General features: G+C 33.9%; 1 protein-coding gene across 4 annotated transcripts in view; it reads left to right on the top strand.

The window, feature by feature from the left end:
* The window catches only part of LOC136874071 (UPAR/Ly6 domain-containing protein qvr), a 695,631-nt gene extending 686,177 nt beyond the window's left edge, over positions 1-9,454 (top strand). For all 4 annotated transcript variants that reach the window (XM_067147597.2, XM_068227649.1, XM_067147598.2 and 1 more), the window contains one exon: positions 3,212-9,454. In XM_067147597.2, coding sequence (XP_067003698.1) covers positions 3,212-3,429 — 218 coding nt within the window. In that variant the 3' untranslated portion in view covers positions 3,430-9,454. The remainder of the gene's footprint in view (positions 1-3,211) is intronic.
* The last annotated feature ends 12,773 nt before the right edge of the window (positions 9,455-22,227 follow it).

Below are 22,227 nucleotides of genomic sequence, written 5' to 3'. Positions count from 1 at the left end.
TTCTTTGGATTTTTTCCAGTTCTTGAATCAAGTAATCCTGGTGAGGGGTCCCATACACTGGAACCATACTCTAGTTTGGGGTCTTACCAGAGATATATGTGCCCTCTCCTTTATATCCTTACTACAACCTCTAAATACCTTCATAACAATGTGCAGAGATATGTACCCTTTGTTTACAATCCTGTTTATGAGATTACTCCAATGAAGATCTTGCTTTATATTAACACGTGATCCCCATAAGGAATTGTCATCCCATCAACACAGTAATTAAAAATGAGAGGACTTTTTCTATCAGTGAAACTCACAACCTGACATTTAACCATGTTTTTCATCATACCATTGCCTGCTGTCCATCTCACAACATTGTCAAGGTCTTTTTGCAGTTGCACACAATCTTGTAACGTATTTCTCTATACAGTATAACATAATGATATGGATATAGATTCTCTTAGACAACCTGAATTATTTATCCCAAATGAGTAAATTTATAGTCTGATAGCCTGGTAAGCTTCAACTTTTGCAAAAGAGATAAAGTCACTCATAGTATATTGGCACTGCCGGTAGCTTCAAATAGCCTACAGAGTGGCCTCCACGGTATGCACTAGCCATGCGTCTTGGTAGGTGTGCTATTTACCAACTGACGAGCCCAAATTAGCACACTGGGGTGAAACGCTGGCAACAGGAATGAGTTAGCTCAAAGGACATGTTACCACATGGTTGACAAGACAGGCGGCAACGTTTTACGAAGAAGGCATGCAAAAACTTGTGCCATGCTATGACAAGTGCCTCCAAAGTGGCAAGAGCTATGTGGAAAGATAGTGTACGAATTGAAGTTTGTTTTGCAATAAATAGTTTGTCTGTATATGTACTCTTTTTCAATTTTTTTATTACCAAACGGAACTTACTTCCTGGATATGCCACATATTAGACATGTTTGCAGAATTACTCACTGGTTCAATAGAAGGCAGTTCGGGCTTAGGAAAGGTTATCCCACTGAAGCTCAACTTGTCGGATTCCAGCAAGATATAGCAGATATCTTAGAGTTGGAAGGTCAAATGGACTGCATCTGATTGAATTATCTAAGGCACTTGATAGGGTAGATCATGGGAGACTACTGGAAAAAATGAGTGCAAGGACTAGACAAAAGAGTAACTGAAAGGGTGGCTATATTTCTAGAAAATAGAACTCAGAGACTTAGAGTAGAAGCATGATCATCATGTATTCATTAAAATGGAAATTCTTCAAAGTAGAATTCTTGGACCTTTATTTTCCTATATATATATAAATGATATGGGTAAAGAACTGGAATCAGATATAAGTTTTCTTTGCGGATGATGTTATACTACCAATATAATGGGTCTGTTATTGCATATTATAAATGACACTGTTCCATCTCCCTCTTCCTATCATCTACTCTGTGCTTCTCCTACCTACCTTTCCCTTTCCTCTTACCTCCCCCCCTCCTCTGTGACACTTAGATGTTCCTCAGTGACTCATACTAATTCCTCACCAGAACTCTTCCCCAGACAACACTCCTTAGCCCTTGATATCCTTTCCCTTAAAATATTAGCCCATTTGTCTTCCTTCTACTTCGTGTTATCTACCTGCTTTACAATGGCGAAAAATGAAAGTATCCTCCTATGCAATACATCATATGATGAAAACCGTCAATACGGAATGATTCTAATATCTTGCAATAATAATTATCTACCTGCTGTACTCTGTACATTGTTTGAGTGAGACCTAACTTCATTCCTGCCCTCTATTGGAGGTATAATTACCTCCCTCAAACTATCTTACTATTCCTGATGAGATGCTCGACTAAGTGGTATGTTCAGAGCTGTCAGTGGAGAGATGGCAGGAATGACATTAGAGAACAAATAAGCTTGAGCGGAGCATTAAAAATAGGAAAGATCATAAACTGAAAATAAAGTTGGAATTCAAGAGGACAAATTGGGGCAAATATTCATTTATAGGATGGAGAGTAAAGGATTGGAGTAATTTATCAAGGGAAATGTTTGATAAATTCCCAAGTTGTGTCCACCTATTCAATACAATTATATTCTGTAGTGATTAAATCCTACATGAATTACATATACTAATTAGGAACGTGTTTTGCCCTAGTTTTGGGCATCTTCAGCCTAATAACAATCTTAAGTTACTTGTAAATTACCAAGTTCTCTGAAAATAGTAAAAAAACATGCAAAAAAGACAACTTATAATGAATCTGCCATGTGGGTGACAGCCTTAAATGCAAATTGATTGATTGATTGATTGATTGATTGATTGATTGATTGATTGATTGATTGATTGATTGATTGATCATCATCATTGATTGATTGATTATCATCATTGATTGACTGAAGCTGGTAAGCAGGAATTAAATTGTCAGTAACTGAAAAGAAATGGATGTAGAAAACTGGGATAGATTAGGAGAGAGTTCATCCATTTGAAGATGTCAGCATATGAAATTGTGAAGATTATCCTTGTTCTTTTTTATTTTAATGTTTGTCCTTGTCTTCTCTTTCTATCACTCCCTCTTCCCACACTGACCCGTCATTATGTTTATCACATCATGTTTCTTTTTACCTTCCTATCTCTTGGTATATATGACTTGATTTGACACTACTGAACAAGTTGGCTGTGCAGTTAGGGTCATGTAGCTGTGAGCTCACATTCAGGAGATGGTGGGTTCAAATCCCTTAAGATGATTTTCCATGGTTTCCCATTTTCACATCAAGCAAATGCTGGGGCTGTACCTTATTTAAGACCATTGCTGCTTCTTTCCCAATCCTAGTCCTTTCCCATCCTTGCATTGCTGAAAACCTTGAAAGTGTTAGTGCGACGTTAAACCACTAGCTGAAATGGAACAGTGATTCAACACTTGTTTGTTCCTTTCAATTACTTACATTAACATTCTATGATATTACCACCCCTTGTCATAGAATATCTCTCTCCATATTATTTCTATTGTTCCTTAATTTTCTCTAATTTCCCCATCATAACACTTTCAAGTACCACACCTTAATGACAACTCATTATTTTTGACAGTTTCATCAACTGTATCAAGAATTTCACAACATTGTGGTAAATTATGTAGATTTAATTACTGTTCTAAGGCAGGAAAGCCCTGCTCTAAATGAACATAAATGAAGAAATTTATGTTGTACTTAATCTAATCTTTAAAAGTGCTTCGCTTTTTTTGTTCCAGGATACGAAAGTATACGTCGGACATGTACATCTCAACTGCAGATCAACTTATTCATGGTGGATCACGTGTGCATGATGGAAAGTAGCGGCACGGGTCACATGTGCTTCTGCGAAGAGGACATGTGTAATAGCGCTGTCCCCTTTCTCCTTCCCCACCATGTGTCCAAGCTATTCCTCCTGTTGCTAGTTGTGGCACTAGTTTGCATGGTGCACAGATAGAATACTTTTACTGCTGCTGTTATATTATCCTGAACCTCTCCTGTATCCCACCTGTCCCGTTGTTGTTGTTGTTGTTGTTGTTGTTATTATTATTATTATTATTATTATTATTATTATTATTATTATTATTATTATTATTATTATTATTATTATTATTATTATTATTATTATTATTATTATTATTATTATTGCAGTCATAGACAGATGGTTGTGCTGTAGTTTAATAGAAACTGTTCCCTCCTTTATTACTCTTTTTCTCTCTTTGAAACATTTTAAAACAAATAATTAACAACAAAAAAGGACCCACACAAGCCACACAAGTAGAAATTAGAATTGGTCTTTTACTATTGGGGAATGATAATTCATTAATCATGTCTTGATAAAGAAAAGGCTTATGTCTAAAGATCATTTTTTGTAGCCTTCATTCTTTTATACAACGAATTCAACAAACAGTTCAGAATAGTATATCCAAACACGGTCAATAGAAAAATAGAAAGAGAATCACTGATGAACATACAGTACTCTCACAAACAAAAAAAAGACAAGCAATACAATAACTAGCTACTGTAAAAAAGCTATGCATCTTTATGAATATATAAATAATGATAATAATTACAGATGCATAATCAAAAGCCAAGCAAATTCAATAATAAATTTGTAAATAATGGCATCGTCTTAAGTACACAGAGTGTATTAAAGTTGAGTAATTTTGTGTGCAACTTTAATAAACATTAGCTAATAATGTAACAGTAACCTGAAAATGCTTCATCACATTTAACTATCATGTTGTCATCATTGTTACCCTATGTGTTTTCTTGTTAGTAAAAATATACAGTAATCAATAGTTGTTGGAAAATTTAAAATAATTTGATACAAACCTAGTACAAATAATATGACAATTAAATCCAAAAATAATTTCTCAATGTATGTATATCTAGTGTATATAGACAGTAGACAGATGCATAGCAGGTTCAACTGCTCACACGCATACCAAGCATCATATAACAGCAAAATGTTGTATACAGCCTACAGAGCTAGTGAATGTACAGTCATTTCCAGAACAACTTTATGACATGGTAGTTAAATTAATTTTGGAGTAGGATGACAGATATATTACCCCAAAAGAGGACGAGCTATGCAGATTACTTTTGAGAACAGATTAAAGCAATATTCTACTGACCTATAGCTTTGTTGATCAATGGAACATGCATTGTTTATTGCATAGTAGGTACTTTGGTAAGAATAAGTTGTTTATTTGATTTTTTTTTTTCATAAAAAGAATGGAAAAATCTAATAATGATGAAATACCCATAGGTTTATTTTAAAACAATAATGTTCTTAAACTGGTCAACAAATGTAGGCCATAATAATTAAAACTTATTCAACAACAAAGAAGAAAACACTCACAATGATCAGCCAGGAACACATATAGCATTGGCCTATATTATTTATATTACCGGTACAGTATTTACAAAAAATGATATTTTATCAAGGCATGACTATCTAGACAGTATAACCTTGTTCTTTTAATGGAAATAAGCTTTCTCCTTGCCACAATTTGTAAAATATTTCTAGGAAGATATACAAAATAAATAAATAAATAAATAAATATTCATATATTTGTAATTTCAAAACAAATCTGATGTCAATCATAATAATTGCTATTAGCAATTGCAGCTAATTTGCTTTTTATTACAGTGGGAAGCTCCTTAGAACAAACCAATCTTCCAAAGAAATATGCCAGGCATGAAACTCTTACAATTATCATTTAAGAAGTAATAAAGCTATTATATGTCCAATGCAAGGATATGCAAATAACAAGGTTTAACTGGCAGCCCTTGTAGAAGTACAGTAGACTTTACTCATGAACAGTTAACCAATAATCCTGGCCATGTATGATCAATATCAGTATTGCATGTTGGAAATACTTGCTATCTTACCCTCAATTTCCCTTAATAAGAAAATCAAAATGGATAAAACATCTATGAAAGAACTCCTCCAGATAAATTAATGATTAATTTCTGAAAATTTTGATTAACAGTTTTTAATTGTGATTTATTATGAAATGTTAGTCTTTTAATTAATTATACATTAATATTTAAATTCAGCATTTGTTCATAGAAGTGCATTTCTAAACATCATTTCTACAAGAATATTTACTCTACAATTAAGATTGGACCCAGTGTATTTAACTTCCTAATTTACTGCAATCACAGGTATCAATCATTTGAATGATTGCTGTACAATAAGTCTTCACTGGGATAACCATATGACAGAAAGCAAATCTTTTTGAATGCTGTTTTGAAGTTAGCATTCATACCCAACCCCAAACTGCATGTATTGTACCCCTGCAATGAACTGCCAAAGATAGCATCCTCAATTGATATCATTTGGTTTGTCATGCCACTAGTGCTTTCATTATGTTTTATTTATTTTACTTTTGAAAGCAATTTATTCTAGATACAAAAGGATTTGTATGTCATCTGGTTTCAAAACATCATTGAAGTAAATCTGCCTGTATATAAAAAGTAAATCTTGCACCAAATATGGAAATAAAAACCTAACAGTATAAATAAATTACTGAAAAAATATCAAACAGTGAATGCAAGGATATAAATAGAGTTATATTCCTTTCCATTCATGATAACATAATATCCAGATCATACACAAAAATTAATCTTACCATCAAACTGCATGAGTAGACAAACTATTTATTTAGTAGTAATTCCATGATTACTATATCAATATCAGTAAATATTGATATGTGTATCAGTAGTTCTATAATAAAATATTAATATTAAAATGCATTCTGGATATGGAATATCATATTTTATGTAATTATAATGATATTGCATCATCAGCAGCTTTATAAGTCAATGATATCAAATTAAGTTTTACAATATCAAACATTTAATATCAGAATATTGTGTTCAAAATCATTTACAAATATCCTCAAATATAATAGAATTAAACTGAATTGATATCACAGCATTATTTTAATATTAATATACCCTTTTATAATAAATAGTTAATTTCAATTGCTACTTCACATTCATGCTATGGAACTTGATGCTGTTACACGATCTGTTTCATTCTTTAATAATTCTACATAGCAGCACTTGTCTAATTGCTTTGTTCTTCTCTTTCCTCTTTCTTACAAAGCCATATACACTTTACTATCAGTACCCCTTTTCTTTATCTTGGATGTTGAATGAGAAGCAATTAGTGACCTTGGACTTGCTTGGATATCTTTAGTTTGTTACTAACTTTGCATCATAAGTTATCCATTCCGTTTACTTCCGTACACATACTCAGCGTTATACTTCAAGTTTGTGCTAATTTTTAACAAAGGCACGGCTTTACACAAGGAATGCAGTTTGAACAAGAAAGGAGAATTAATACATTTTGAATGGCAACTAACATTTTTTTGACTTTACAACTTTTGATCAATTTTAACAGCAAAACTTATATTTCTACATTAATAAAATAACAAGTTACATACTGAAAGTCATCCTGAATAATTGCTTTTATTTTAAAATATTTATTTGATCTTGATCATGAGATTAATAGGGACATAAGTTTTGCAGTTAAAAGTTCTTTGCTGGGTTGGCCTTAATTAAAAGCACAGTGATTTGGCACGCAAACGCCACCTGCAGTTATGACCTAAATGCAGCAGTCTTGTTTATATCAATAAAAATAATAATCTATGATAAAAGTAGTCGAAGAAATGTAATTAACATATAAATATTTAGGTCATAACTGTAATTCTTTTCTTGGGAATGACTTTGACAAGCAATAGCAAGAGCTAACTCTTTGCAACTGTATCCCTGTATATATCTCAAAACATTTTTATTTTATTTTAAAGATTAATCATTACTAAGAAATATCGCAAGGCGTGTTAAGAAAGATATTACTTAAATATTCGTCACGAGTCAGTGCACATTTTCATCTTTCCAACGTCGCCTCTGAGTAATTTGTTCAAAATACAAGTCGTAGAGTATTTTGGTTTAGTTTCTCCCTTAGTTAGTTCCAGGACTGACCACCATAAATTGTTTTCTGTTTTTTGTTTAAATAACGGTGCTAATTAGACACAGCAAATACAACCACCATACATAGGGGAAATGAGTGAATACCCACCTTCAAAAAACTGAACCAGATATCTTTGTTACTGGTACTTTACTTGAAGAAACCATATAATTAACCACTAAATAAAGTAGATCTAGAAATATGTTCTATATTAATATTAATAAGGGAATCTAATAAAATCTAGCTCTTATCCTGTAAATTAAATATTACTAGTAGTTTAAGATCACACACTGAAAAACAACAACACTATGGTCTGATTGAACAAAAAAAAGCTTTTTAATATAACTCATCAATATGTTTTCAACATTACAAAAAAATTAAATATTGTATACTGGACAAAGAACCCATTATAGTCTGTATTTATTACCCACACCAATGTATATATAACACATTAAATACTGCTTCAAAAGCATTAAATGTTAATACAGTGCTCAAATGCATAGTAAGTTTGCATAACAAATGCCAGAAGCTTGTAGTTCTGCTTTCCAATAGAGTTGGTAAGAGGATAATTTCTCTTACTTTAGCACATATAAATCGTTAGAGCTTCTTTGGCAAAAGAAATTTTAAAATGCACATTAAACAATCTATTTCTCTACAATTGATGATTTCAACAAGTATAAATACCACACAAATAAATGAGATATTTGGATACATACACCATCTATACAGAAGAGGTACCGGTAACCTAAAAACAGTAGCTTACAAAAATGATTTATGGTGGTGAGTCTTCCCGTAATCCCATAGTGAACAAAATAATATTTGGAGAGCGACTGTGGGAAAGAGACTTGTGCACCATGTGGCCTGTCGTCCATACTACTTTCTACATCGCATTCGTCATCTCACTGTGAAAATAATTGCAAGATAGACAATGATAAACTTTAAGAAACAATGAAAAGTATTTCAACCACATCAAGATTCTTATCAGTAACAGAGTGAAAAAGTTTAAGAAAACAAAATCATGAATACAGGATCTTAATATATCTGCAAATGTGCGATCATATTTCATTGTGATCTGAAGAGTTTCTATATTATGCTTTGATATTGTTTTTTCTTCTTTCTGGAGAAAATATTTTAAAACAATCATGCACACCAATCAACTCAGTATTTTCTTCATTCATATGCCATTCAATAGCCTGACTGGAATGATTTGAAATAAATCTTCAAACATGGCAGCAAATTTAACTTTCACCAATGTTATAATGTATCACAATATTTTCGCAAACTTGCAGCTATTTTATGGAGGAAGCTAAATGTCCACTAAATCTTATCTCAGTGAGAACGTATGATTTTATAATTTTCAGACAACAAATTAGTGGTTATATAACTGTTTATGTACAGATTTTCAACAGTATCTTACCTTCAGCCAACATTTCCCGTCCAAAGAATGTACCTACTGGTATCCCACTGTACCCCACTACATTTAAGTGTTAAGCATGCATTTCATTAAGTTTATTAATCTTTAATAAGTATATTATCTTCCAAAGCTATAAAAAGGCAAAGTATTTTAAAATAAAATGCTAAACATTACCCTCCACAAAAAAAAAAATGCAGCTGAGAAATTTTGTTTTCAACTGCTATAAAATTTCTAAACTGAAGCAGTTCATACAGACAACAGAGCAATTCCTATTTCTGCATAGTCATATTTTTACTACTATAGCATGAGGTAAATTTATATTATTATATTATGCGGTTCATATCACAGCAAATTAGAAGCAGGTTTTAATCTAATGCACTAAGAAATGATGGAATTTGACATACGCATATAGCTTTTGTTACTCAAAAAATGAAAATGTTTTTTAAAAACTTTAGCTTCCTCTTTTTTAATGATGAATTCCTTGTTTTGAATTAATTAATATACATTTTTGAAAAAAATATTGTATCCTATGAAATAATAAAAGTTTGAGAAGCTTGACAAAATTATGCTCATGTGATACCATAAGCCACATAGAAAGTTTTCATTTCTATACTTTCCTTCCTTTCAGCTTGATTCTCATTGAGAATCACTTTTCTCTGCTGCATGTCCGAAGTGTCATTAACAAGTGAATATGCCCATTGTTTCAAACTTCTCAAGAAATGTTTCGGTCTATAGAACATTGCCAGTACCTGTATACTACCTCCTTATTTAATGATCATACATTAGATCCAATCAGGTTATCAGTGTTTCCATGGAGAATTATTTACTTTACTCAAAATACAATTATATGTTGCAATTATTATGTTGTTTAGCTTCTTACAACAACAGTCACCACAATTATGTCATTACAGTTGTTATGAACTAAAGATGCTTGCTGCATTGTGCTGGCTGTTTTTATATGTTACCTGCAAAGAAAGCAAACCAGACAAAGATAAAATACTTTGGACACTCAGCATATATTTGCTTCTGAGTGGCTATGGAATAGTGCATCTTCATCCAAGTTCTCTACTTGGTTCATTACTCAACAATGCACAACTCTTCTCTGGCTTAGAAATGTGAGAAAGTAAGTAGTTGAGTTATACATAACACAATTCATTCAGTAAATTGAGCAGGCTGTCCTGAGAGATGGATATCCTAAATCCCTTTACTCTTTTTTCTTTCTTTTACCCCATATATTTTCATTACTGCACTGAACTAAGTAATACAGTTTTTGCACATTTATCTGAGAAATCAATGGATAATTATATTTAATCTCTAAAAAAAAATAACTAATTCATAAATTCATACCTATTGTATGTACAGCATAACTGCGAGATGTGTACGTATATACCGTATATAATAAAAATTAAATAAAGAACAGATTAAGCAAAGAAGGGTACACTCTAGACCAAAAAGCTTCAATATGCATATTAAAGTATGATGTTATAAACAAATTACAGAATTGGTAGTGTTGGAATTTGTAGTTCGCATTAACTTAGTCTATTCTAGACGTTATTATTGTTCTCTTTTTCTAAGGAACATGTGTATCTAATAAAGAATGAAACAAGAAACATATTTCCTCAAGATTTTTTGGCGTGAAGATGATCAATATTTAGGATATATGGATATACTGTATATGATATAGGATATATAGAGGGTATAAATCCCTAAAGTCATAATTATTATTGGGAACATAAATTAGATGAAATTTTTTAAACTGAGTGTGTTTAACCTTCCATCAGGTACATCACATGTGACAAATGAACAAGTAGTGATTTGTTTTACTGCTTGGAGGTGGGGGAACTGGTGGAGCCAGTCACCCTTGTATCTTCATATACCCCTCCTCCTTTTCACTCAACGTGTTGCTAGCTGAGATCGGGCATGGTTCTATAAGTACCAGTTGTATGCATAAGTTTTTGCCAGTTTTTTTGGTAAACACATAATTTACAAGGGAAATACATTTTTGGTTTATTCAAAATATTGGCCATCGACTTCTACACACTTCGCCCATCTTTCAGGTAAGTTATGAATACCATGCCAGAAGAACTGCTTGTCTTTTGCAGCAAACCATTCGTTGACCCATTTTTCAACTTCCTCGAAATTGCTGAAGTGCTGCTCTTTGAGTGCATGCCCCATTGATGTGAAGATGTGATAGTCAAATGGCACCGCATCGGGGCAGTGCGGCGGGTGTGGAAGGATGCCCCATCCAAGTGATTTCAAGGTGTCTTTCACTGGTTTTGTTGTGCAAGACGGCTCATTGTCGTGTAATAAAATCACATCGCCATGTCTTCTGGCCCATTCTGGTCATCTTTCGATCAATGCATGATTTAAATTATTAATTTGTTGGTGACAGTGTTGTGCATGAACGGTTTTGCCGGGCTTCAAGAGTTCATAATACACAATACCGCTCTGGTCCCACCAGACACAAAGCATGGTCTTCTTGCCAAATCGATTTGGCCTTGGTGTTGAAGGACCAGCTTCGCCAGGTGACAGCCATGATTTTCTCCGCTTCAGGTTTTCAAAATAAATCAATTTTTCGTCACCCATCACAGAAATGATTTTCTTTCATAGCGTTGAAGCAATATTTCACAAGTCACTTTGCGGTTTTCCATTTGCCGTTCATTCAAATCATATGGGATCCATTCACTAAGTTTACTGATCTTCCCCATTGCTTGTAAATGTCTGTTGATTGTGACACATTTAATGCTTGTGCAAATTGCTGTTGAGTTTGAGTTGGATCATCATTCAACAACACCTGCAATTGCTTGTCTTCGCACTTTCGTGGTCTACCAGAGTGCGCACTGTCTTTCACGTTGAAATCACCATGTTTAAATTGTCAAAACCAAGTCTCACATGTTCTAATTGATGGAGCATATTCACCATATGTTTCTACCAGCAAATGATGACTTTACACACTTTTTTCCTTTTGATTAAATAAGAAAAGCAATACAAATGTTCTTTTTCAGGCACAAATGTTGACATGATCACTGAACGATACGACACAGACACTAGAGTTTGGCAGACTTAATTTGTGTTGTTAGTAGGTTAATGTCAGATGAACAAACTGATGTATGTGTCAAATTCATATGCTGCGTACTGTTCGCTGGCACCATCTCTTAGTGAAACCAGAAAAGACTTATGCATACACCTGGTATGGTGAGTTGTAAGTCTGTTTTACACTTGAATGACCCAAGAGTTATTGTGCAAGTTCAGCAAATGTTACTTTTTGACCTTGATGGACAAGATGAAGAATTCCCTGATGAGAGTGACATGGAGTTGAGGATTGTAACAACAATTCTGACATAGCTGAATAGGATACAGATGTAGAAATTGAAACTCACAGCTGTCTCATATATATTGAAAGAGATGGAAAGACATCCCATTTACTTGGTGTTATTGGCAATGCCTGCTTAACTAGAATACCTTTGGAGGTATGGAGAGTTTTGTTTATAGAAAATGTAATTGATATGATTATTTGGTGTACAAATCAGTACACTGAAATTATAAAAGGCAAGTACGGTCGTGTACAAGATGCCAATGCAAGTTGCTATCAAAGTGAAAGCATTTATGGGACTTTTGTATTTAGCTGGTGTATTAGTATTCTTAGTATTACTTATTTACCACAATTCTGTTCATAAATATGGAAGGTATAGAGAAAAAGGATGATCTCCCGTGTACATATGAAATGTTACCTAGACCTTCATGGTAACAGGCAAAATCTGGAGGAACTTTGGGGTTCAGATGGAGATGGGGGTGAAAGATTTAGACTTGTTGTGAATTTGAAACACTTCAAATTTTTACTCTGTTGTATAAGATTTGATGATGGTGCAACCAGGGAAGAAGGAAGCATATCAATCATCTTGCTGCAATTAGGGACCTCTTTCAATGTTTTGTGGAAAACTGCAAAAGGAATTATTCCCCCCGGGCCATACGTAACAGTTGACAAAAACTCAAGGTCACTGCAGTTTAAGGCAATATATTCCCTCAAAATCTGCGAAGTATAGTGTGAAAATGTATGCCATGGTGGAGGCAAGAATGTTTTATACATATAAACTCAAAGTGTATGTCTTCAAGAGAATGACTGAACCAATTTACAACACTGGATGGAATGTTAGTACAGATAATTGGTTTTCTGTAGGTACTGAATTATAAACAAAATAGTTATTGTTCATAGGGACCTTAAAAAAGAACAAGTAACAGATACCTCCAGTGTTGTTGACACTGAAAGAACAACCCAGAAATTCTAGCATGATTGCCTTTGGAAAAGACGCTACTTTAGTGTCTTATGTACTGAAGAAGTACAAGAATGTAATCGTAATTTCCAGTATACATTTTGACGATGAAATTGATGAAGAAATTGGGGATGAGAACAAACCTGTAATGATAAATATGTATAACAGAACCAAGTCAGAATTTGACATAGTCGACAACATGAGTGCAAACTTCAATGTTGCTAGAAACACAAGACATCAGCCAACAGCAATTTGGTATGCGCTTCTGAATGTAGCTGTCATCAGTGCCCAGATTATATTCATTAGTAAACAACAGAAAGTGAAAAGCAGGAGGATATCTCTGAAGGAACTCTTGCATGAGCTGACCCAAGAAGAACTTGCACAAAAAAGTGAAAAACATGTATGAATGCCTCTTCCATCAAAGCAATCTTTGGAGAAATTCAGACCAATGGTGATAGGCAAAGAAATTCCGTAACCATCTACAAGCGACAAACGTAAACTGTGTATTGTGTTACAAGTTATAAACATATTTGGTTTGTATTGTCAACCTTAATTAGTTAAATTACAGAAAAGTCCCACCTCTACAAGTTCTATTGCGTGCCAAACTGAAGAAAAGAAATGGAGGTACAGTAAATACTCGTGCAGAAAGTACAACAAGCACTTCTGTTTACAGCATGCGGTAATGATCTGCAATAACTGTTTTATCAACGTGGGAACACATGAAAGTTCAAGTGAAGAAATGTAGGAAATTGGCTGATAATCCAAATTAGTACATTGAAATTATAAAGGGCAATTATAGTCATGTATGAGATACCAAGGCAACAGACACTGTTGAACTGAAATAAATTTTTTTTAATGTTTTTGGATTAGACTGATCAGTGTATGATTTAATATTTCAATTGGTATTTCACTGGGGTCACAGTATGGTAAATGTTCACATTTAGTAAATTTTAAGAAAATTATATAAAATGTGTAGGACTTTCACAATATTTTGTAATTATCTGTAAAGCTCTGATGAAGATTATATTTGTTTTAAATGTGAATGTATGTCCAACCCTTGTCTCGTTTCTCTACGGGCTCAGGTATAATAATAATAATAATAATAATAATAATAATAATAATAATAATAATAATAATAATAATAATAATAATAATAATAATAATAATAATAATAATGTTATTTGCTTTACGTCCCACTAACTACTTTTACGGTTTTTGGAGATGCCAAGGTGCTGGAATTTAGTCCCGCAGGAGTTCTTTTACGTGCCAGTAAATCTACCGACACAAGGCTGACGTATTTGAGCACCTTCAAATACCACCGGACTGAGCCAGGATCGAACCTGCCAAGTTGAGGTCAGAAAAAGCCAGCGCTTCAACCGTCTGAGCCACTCAGCCCGGCTGGGCTCAGGTATGAAGCGAAATGAATCTTCATAGCACGTTCTAACAACCAGATGCCCTTCCTGACGTCACCCTTATTGGAGGAATTAATGAGATGAAATGAATGACATGATAAATGATAGTACTCAATTAAATTGAAATAAGATATATAATGGTTCAATCTTTCTTTTCAATACAAGAAGAATTAGAAATGTAATCTTACATTCCTAGTTGATTACAAGCGGTACCGGTTTCTACCACTGTTCTGGGTCATCATCAGCCGATCACTTAAAATATAAAAAACAATGCACAGGAAAACAATAGTTGATCTGAATCTGACATACGGGATTCTATGAACATTAATATATATTTCTATCATCAAGTATATTAAACTGTATTGTACGATTTCATGCTTAGCAGCGTTTGCAAGCGTGATCCTTGAACTATTTTTCGTTGAGTTTCATAAATATTTGGAAGCACAGTGCCGGTTAGCACATGTGTTTTGCGGCTCTCCAAGAACTTGCTTCTGACTTCATTTGTGTGATTGATCCTTGACTTCTTCAGTATTTTGAGAACTTTCAACACACAGTGCTAATCCCTAAAGTGTTGTAGTGCTTCATGAACTGCAACTGGTGAAAGTTTCATACACCAACTATTGTTTCCCTGTACATTGTTTTTTATATTTTAAGTGATCAGCTGATGATGACCCGGAACAGTGGTCGAAACCGGTACCACTTGTAATCAACTAGGAATGTAACATTACATTTCTATCTTCTTGTATTGAAAAGGTTGAACCATTATATATCTTAGTTCAATTTAATTGTGAACTCAGTTCAATATGGAACCCTATGAAATTCTTATTTTTAAATATATGAAGGGAGAGGGTGAAACCCAGTGCCGGCACATAGCTAACTTGTCAAATAGCACCAAGGGGTCTGCTCAAAGCTTTTACATCCCATCCAACAGACGAATCACCAACAGCAGCATCATATGCCCTCATTCCATAGGAGCACTGCAGAGAGATTTGGAAATTTTGGTACGCAATCTAGTGATTAGAAATTGTATACCACCATCTCTCTTACACTGCTGGCCAACATTCTGATGGTGAAAATGTTTTTGACTAATGGGACTCAAACCTACTAACCATGGTATCAGACTATATAGACATCACTCTTTAATGATCATGGCCACCAAACGGGCACTTTTTAGATGTGAATAAATTATGTAAATTTATCAGTAATAAAAAACATAACAGAAGACAAAACAAAATTTGAAACAGGATGTTACACAAGCTTTATCAAATTTTACATCTCATAGGTGCATTGCGCCCCTTCGTATAACAAAACCTATTGCGCCCAACGAAGTGACGGTGGACACGGAGTGGGTCTCGGTCCACAAGTTGCCACAGCTAGTCCGTGGTCCAACAGCTCTGCACTCTGACTGGCCAACCGAGCAGAGGAGGGGTGGCCACGGCTCTACACCTCTGCATTCAGGAGACGGGACAGGGCTGAACCTCACAGCTGGCCCCAACCTCCGGTGGTTTTCCATTCTCCTGCACTAAGGTGAATGCCAGGACAGTTCCTAGTATAGGCCACGGTCGCCAACCCCCTCACCTTCTCCAAGCTCTCCTTCACCATAACAAATCTCATGGCCTGAGAGACGGCGTCACCGTCTAAGAGGCCCTCCTCTCCTTTCAGGGGAGGAATGAAAACATTTTAGTAGTAGTAACGGAGGGTTAATGTTCAATGGCTGTTTGTGCATGACAAGGATGGGCACACATCTATAGATTTATTCTTGGGAAAGGTAGGAAGATCATGTAAGCAATTCAGAGGGTCTCTAGGGTTAGAAATCTATTAGTAAGGGTTTTTTAAATATGAATTATTTATCACCTTAAAGAATATCACTTAGCAAATGACTATCATGTGTAATATTCAGGATACTTTCATAAGTTAGTTAAGTCATACCATATTTTGACTCTCGATATACTCCCTGTCAGCCACCAGAGAGCTTCTTGGGTTAGTTATGTTACAGTTGTGATGTATCACGTACAATTTCTATGGTCAAACTAATTTATTCTATCCCACTGTCATCAAATGGATCATCAGCAGTTCAATTTCCAATTTACAATTCAAAACATTGAACTCAAAGGTGATACCCGCTTACAGCTTATGAGTTTCAGTACGAAGAGTCTTCTTCCTCTTCATCAAATTATCCCTGTCCAGGGACCTCCTATGTTGACTACATTTTATCCTCCTTTGTCACTGCTCTTTTCCACATATCATCTTCCAATGTCCCCGTTAATCTGGCCCTCTCATTTCTATCTCAATTTTTCCCCTTGGCCTCTTCCTCCCAAATCCCTTCTGTAAACTCTCTCTCTTGCAATTCTACCTTCTAGTAAGAGCAGTATTGTCTTGGAAATCAAAGAATGAGGACCTCACATACTGTCAGGATAATAAGTAGAACAGTCACTTAACTAGAATTATCAAATAACAATATTGGTGAAACAGTCATTATGACCTTAAATGGGGCTGATTTTATGACCATGAAGTGAGGTGAATTTGATAGTTGTCTAGCAGATCATAATAAAAGAAATTGGTCATTTCCAGAGTTCAAATAATTGGCAGGATAGGAAGTATACCCCCCTCCCCCACCTCTCTCACTGCAAGAGAAAAATATTTGCATATTTTGTGAATTATTAATGTTTAAACATTAATTGCTTCTCAAATGAATTGCCTGCATAATGCAATTATATATTGCAGTATAAAATATGTGCGGTAACGAATGTTTCTACCCTAAGCATGTGACCAATATGCAACAATGGAAATAATGTTTTTTTAGCTTTTTATATGGTTCGCATTACTGCTTTGTGTCCTTAAATGCTTAACCTAAGCACATACGAGTATGATCTCTGAATTTAAATGTGTGCTAGTCTCAGTGAGCCTGCTTTGAAACACATTGTTGTTGTAGTCATACCTTGTTATAGATGTAAGAGGGGTTATGATCCTTTTTATAGAAGGTCAAGGTCATCAATTTATAAAGTCTGGCTCCATGACTAAATGGTTAGCATGCTGTCCTTTGGTCACAGGGGTCCCGGATTCGATTCCAGCAGGATCAGGAATTTTAACCATAATTGGTTAATTACACTGGCACGGGGTCTGGGTGTATGTGTCATCTTCATCATCATATCCTCATCATGAAGTTCAGGTCGCCTACGGACGTCAAATCAAAAAGATCTGCATCTGGCGAGCCCAACTTGTCCTCGGACACTCCTGGCACTAAAAGCCATACGCTATTTCATTTTCATCAATTTATAAAGAAATTGTTGTATTTAACAGAAATTCCTCTGGAGATGGCCTAAAATGGTGACATCAAAATAGATCAATTTGTGATTAAAAAAAAAAGAAGAGTAAAAGAACAGAATGTTTTATCAGAGTTTTAAGTGTCCAGTAATAGGCCTACTTCTCATCGGGTAGAAATTCCAACAATGGCGGGGACAAATGTGAATGAGAATGAAACAAAGAAAACCACAAGATTAAGTATGATAGCTTAATTGGGGGATATATAGACAAAGTGCGACAAGACTCACTAGTATTATTACCTTTATTTTGATATGAAGTTAAATATAATTGTGCTAACATCTAACATTTCATCCCCCTCCCCATCAAAACATTTGAGAAAAGCTTCTCTTCCCTCTAACTGAAGTTTTAATCTATCCTTTCACACAGGACTCTTCTTCATCAGTGACAGAATACATTATACTGAAATATGTATTTCTTGTATTATTCATTAGTATATTAGGAATAAACTTGATGTATGAAGTGGTACGTATAAACCAGCCTTGGTGGTGGCGTCATGTGAGGCCAATGGAGAAGGATAGGTTATCTAGGGGAATAATGGACTCAGTTATGGAGGGTAAGAGAAGTAGAGAGAAACCAAGGTAAGATAAGGCCACAGAACTAGTTACAAATAGAGGATTGTGAAGGCATTCAGGACATTCCCAGATGCTTGCAAACTGAATGCTGAAAGTCTATAATGAAGATGTATGTATTATTCCAATCTACTATATTTGCGGTTTTCATATCCTTGCCTAGACAAGATGTTCTTCCTCTCTAGGCCTATATTTTCCTTATCCTGCTCAATTTATTGCCATCATATATGATTTGTTTTCTATATGATATCATATTCAAATTACAAACAGAAAAATATAACAATGGGCAAATTCAGAATTAAGCTTCATTGCTTGTTCACATATTCTCTTCTTAACAATAAGATCCTCATAGAAAAGAGACTGTCCATTGGATTGCTTCTACTCAGTAAGAAAATTTTGAAAAACCCAATTAAATAAATTCAGGGAAAATCCAATATATTAATGCTGTATATGGAATGTAGAAGTAAACATATTTTTAAATTGTCACTCATATTTAATCCATGCATATTTTGATTAATTCATCAAAATGTATAGGTATCTTAAATCTCTTCTGATGATAGAACCTCTGGAACTTAAAGAATGGACAGTCCCTAAGTCATTAGCTCACTTCTTCAATCATATAAATCATGTCAGCCCTAATTATTCATCTATTTCATAAAGAGCTTAATTAATATCATCTTATTTTTTATTTCAATCAGAATCAAGCTTTATACTGTGATTAAGTGTTGCATAAGAAAGAAGGAACTTATGTGTGAATAAAATAGGAAGAAGAGTCTTCCAATAAGTAAAGTAATACAGTAATAGCAAATTTGTCAAAAGGTACCAGTGCATATTGTTGCTTGAAACAAATATAGTTTAAATGTCAGTTCATATGCCCAAGATCTATTACTTTTAGCTCAATTAATACATTTTCTGAATTCTTTACTGTAAAAACTCCCTTATCATGATGCTGAAGGGAGGATATTGAAAACCACTGATAATGAATTAAGAAAGAGCTGGTTTCTAAAACTGTCACAAATATTATGGCATTGTTATTAGCAAAAATGCACTGTATTGGCAGAGACTTACAATTTCTCAGGTGCTAAATGTCTTTTACGATAATCTTAATACACACATTTCTTTTAGCATTACAAAATTCATGAAAGGAAAGATTTTAAATCATCCTCCATTCTAAAAGCTAGGGTCTATTTTTAATATATTGTTTTCAAGAATGGCTTCATTCTTCCATTTTCTTAATACAGTATTTCATCACATCTGTTTGTGTAAAATGTCAAAGCCACATTAAAAGGTTTCGTTCAATTTCTATACATTTCCAGTGTAGTGATATAGAATTAAGTATGAACCAACATATAACTTTAAACAGGCATTGAGCAAATAAAAGTAAGCCAGTGAAATGGAAAGAAAATTTAAAATTTCTTGTGCCAGATCTCAAGGCAAAATATTTTCCCCTTCAAATATCCTTTGATTAGCACAAGGTTGCTTTCATTTGAGATATTTGATAAAACTGAGAGTACAACCAAAAATACCAATAGTCATAAAATAATGCATAGATTCCTTCATTCTTATAATATATGTTGTTATCAGTGTTGTTGCCTTCTGTGTCATTTCAATGTTGATTATGTTGTTGTTGTTTTAATATTATTATTATTATTATTATTATTAGAAATATCTATCAATGTTTGTTTTGCACCTTTTCAATTCACAAGGCTGTTCTGACACACATGTGCAAGAACTATCTTTGGTTTCCTTCCAAAATGGATATGTTTTTGGGCTGGGGGTCTATCTGGAATTACCATCATCAATTTTGCATGGACAGAAAACCAACACCATGGTAACCAGGCAACCAGTGTTCGCCCTCTATCTATACTAAATCTCCTTCATCTTCTTCCTCACGTTATTACTGTGTACCAGAACTCTGTTTTCTATATACAGTAGGTACAAATGGAATCATGTTTTAAACGAGTTTCCTCTGTCTTTGACTGGCATTCATCTAGGTGACAGTTAAGCCCCTTACACAAGGTAACGTTACTGAAGGCAGGAAAAATGTTGTCATAATACATATCTTGTGAATATTTATGGCCATAAAATTGTGTGTTAAATCAGCGACCATTTTGCTGCAAGTACTTCTTGATCGGTGGGGGATATCTTGTGACATGGAATGGGAATGTTGCGTGCTGGATCACCTGCCATATTGTTGGATGTACATCATGATGCTACATATTTCTTTCAATTTATCAGAACGCTTTATCTCCTTTATGAGTGGAGTGGAAGGATGTATTATCTGTACCCCTTGCATATCGTACAAGGCTATTAAGAGGGTAACAACCAAAGAATCTGTACTTGCTCTCTCAAGCCCAAAAACATATCCACGATTCTATGCTTTTCCGAGTAGCGGAGAAATTTACATATATCTTTTTAATATTTTCTTTCTTATTTAGTAATTTTGCATAGACATATGACATTAATGAAAAAATTAATCATGTTGAATAAGGAAAGATTAAATGATGTTAATAAATTACAATTTTACGAGACATTTTGATCTTTTTTTGATTATCTCTATAAGCTATGTTTTACTTCAAAGAACATTTTCCATGTAATTTACACATGTAGTAAAACTGTGGTTCTATAAATGCATAGCATAATGCAAACAAGGGCAATATGGGGGAGGGAAAAAATGTCACCAGATAAACTGAGTCCAGGTAGCAGGATTTATAATAATTAGTTATTTACTGTGAACGAAGACATCCCTGTGACTGAATAAATGTGATCAACCTCTAAATATGAAAGATTTAACATTACGTTGTGCATCTTAATTACAAAGATTATTTCTTTAATTATCAGCCTGTTTTACAGTTACACAGTACTATAAAGTATTTCTATTATAAAAATCTGCTATACTCAATATGAGTAATATAGCACTGTACTCATAAGCTGTAAAGGAGATCTAGGCAATTAAGCAATTTAACCAAATCAATCAATCAATCAATCAATCATAGAGTATTACAGTTTACTTCCTTATTCTGTAATGTACCTCTGGAAAAGCTGTAAGAAAAAACCTATACCAGCGAGACACTAGGAATGTTTGAATGTCATTATTCTTTTTCTAATTCTGAGGCCAGGCAATTATGAAATATCCAAATACTTTCAAATTGAGTTCAAGCAGTTTTCCACAAATATGGTATGACTTGTGCTTAAGATGACAGCTTTCTAAACTGCTGAAATATTTTCTTTCTTTTTAATTGAAGGTGTCATTAATTTCATTACATGTTAAATGTTGTAAACAAAAGAATTGAAACAATAAGTCTTACAGTTCAGTTATCATAACTTATGTCTATGCAATATTGCTAAAGTAACACTGCTCGTTATTTATGGTTCTGAGCTGTAGCATGAAAATAAAAATGTAGTAATTATTTTCCAAGCACATAAATATCACAGTACTTTTTGTCTTTTCTGCAAATGAAATATAATTGTATACAGTGAACAGAATATATTTGTTATATAAATTAATTTCTGTTTGCCAGTTGTAAGTTCATTAATATTTCCTATATTCTAGATGTGTAAGTCATTTTGTAAAGTTTCCTAACCTTTTCATTTCCTCATGGATAAACATGCAAAACGGAGGTTACATTTCAGCTAAAAGTGTTATTGTTTGCTGAGTGTTATTCTTTAGAATATTTATTAGCAAAAATGAAATCTCTTCAAGAGATATAATAATATCTAGGTTTCAAATGCAAAAATTACCCTTATGTCAGACCTTCTTCAAGTGTGCTTTGTATCCTCAA

The sequence above is a fragment of the Anabrus simplex genome, chromosome 5, assembly GCF_040414725.1.
Source record: "Anabrus simplex isolate iqAnaSimp1 chromosome 5, ASM4041472v1, whole genome shotgun sequence".
Lineage (NCBI taxonomy): Eukaryota > Metazoa > Arthropoda > Insecta > Orthoptera > Tettigoniidae > Anabrus > Anabrus simplex.
The sequence above is the reverse complement of the archived record's forward strand: the minus strand, read 5'-3'. Positions and strand labels throughout refer to the sequence as shown.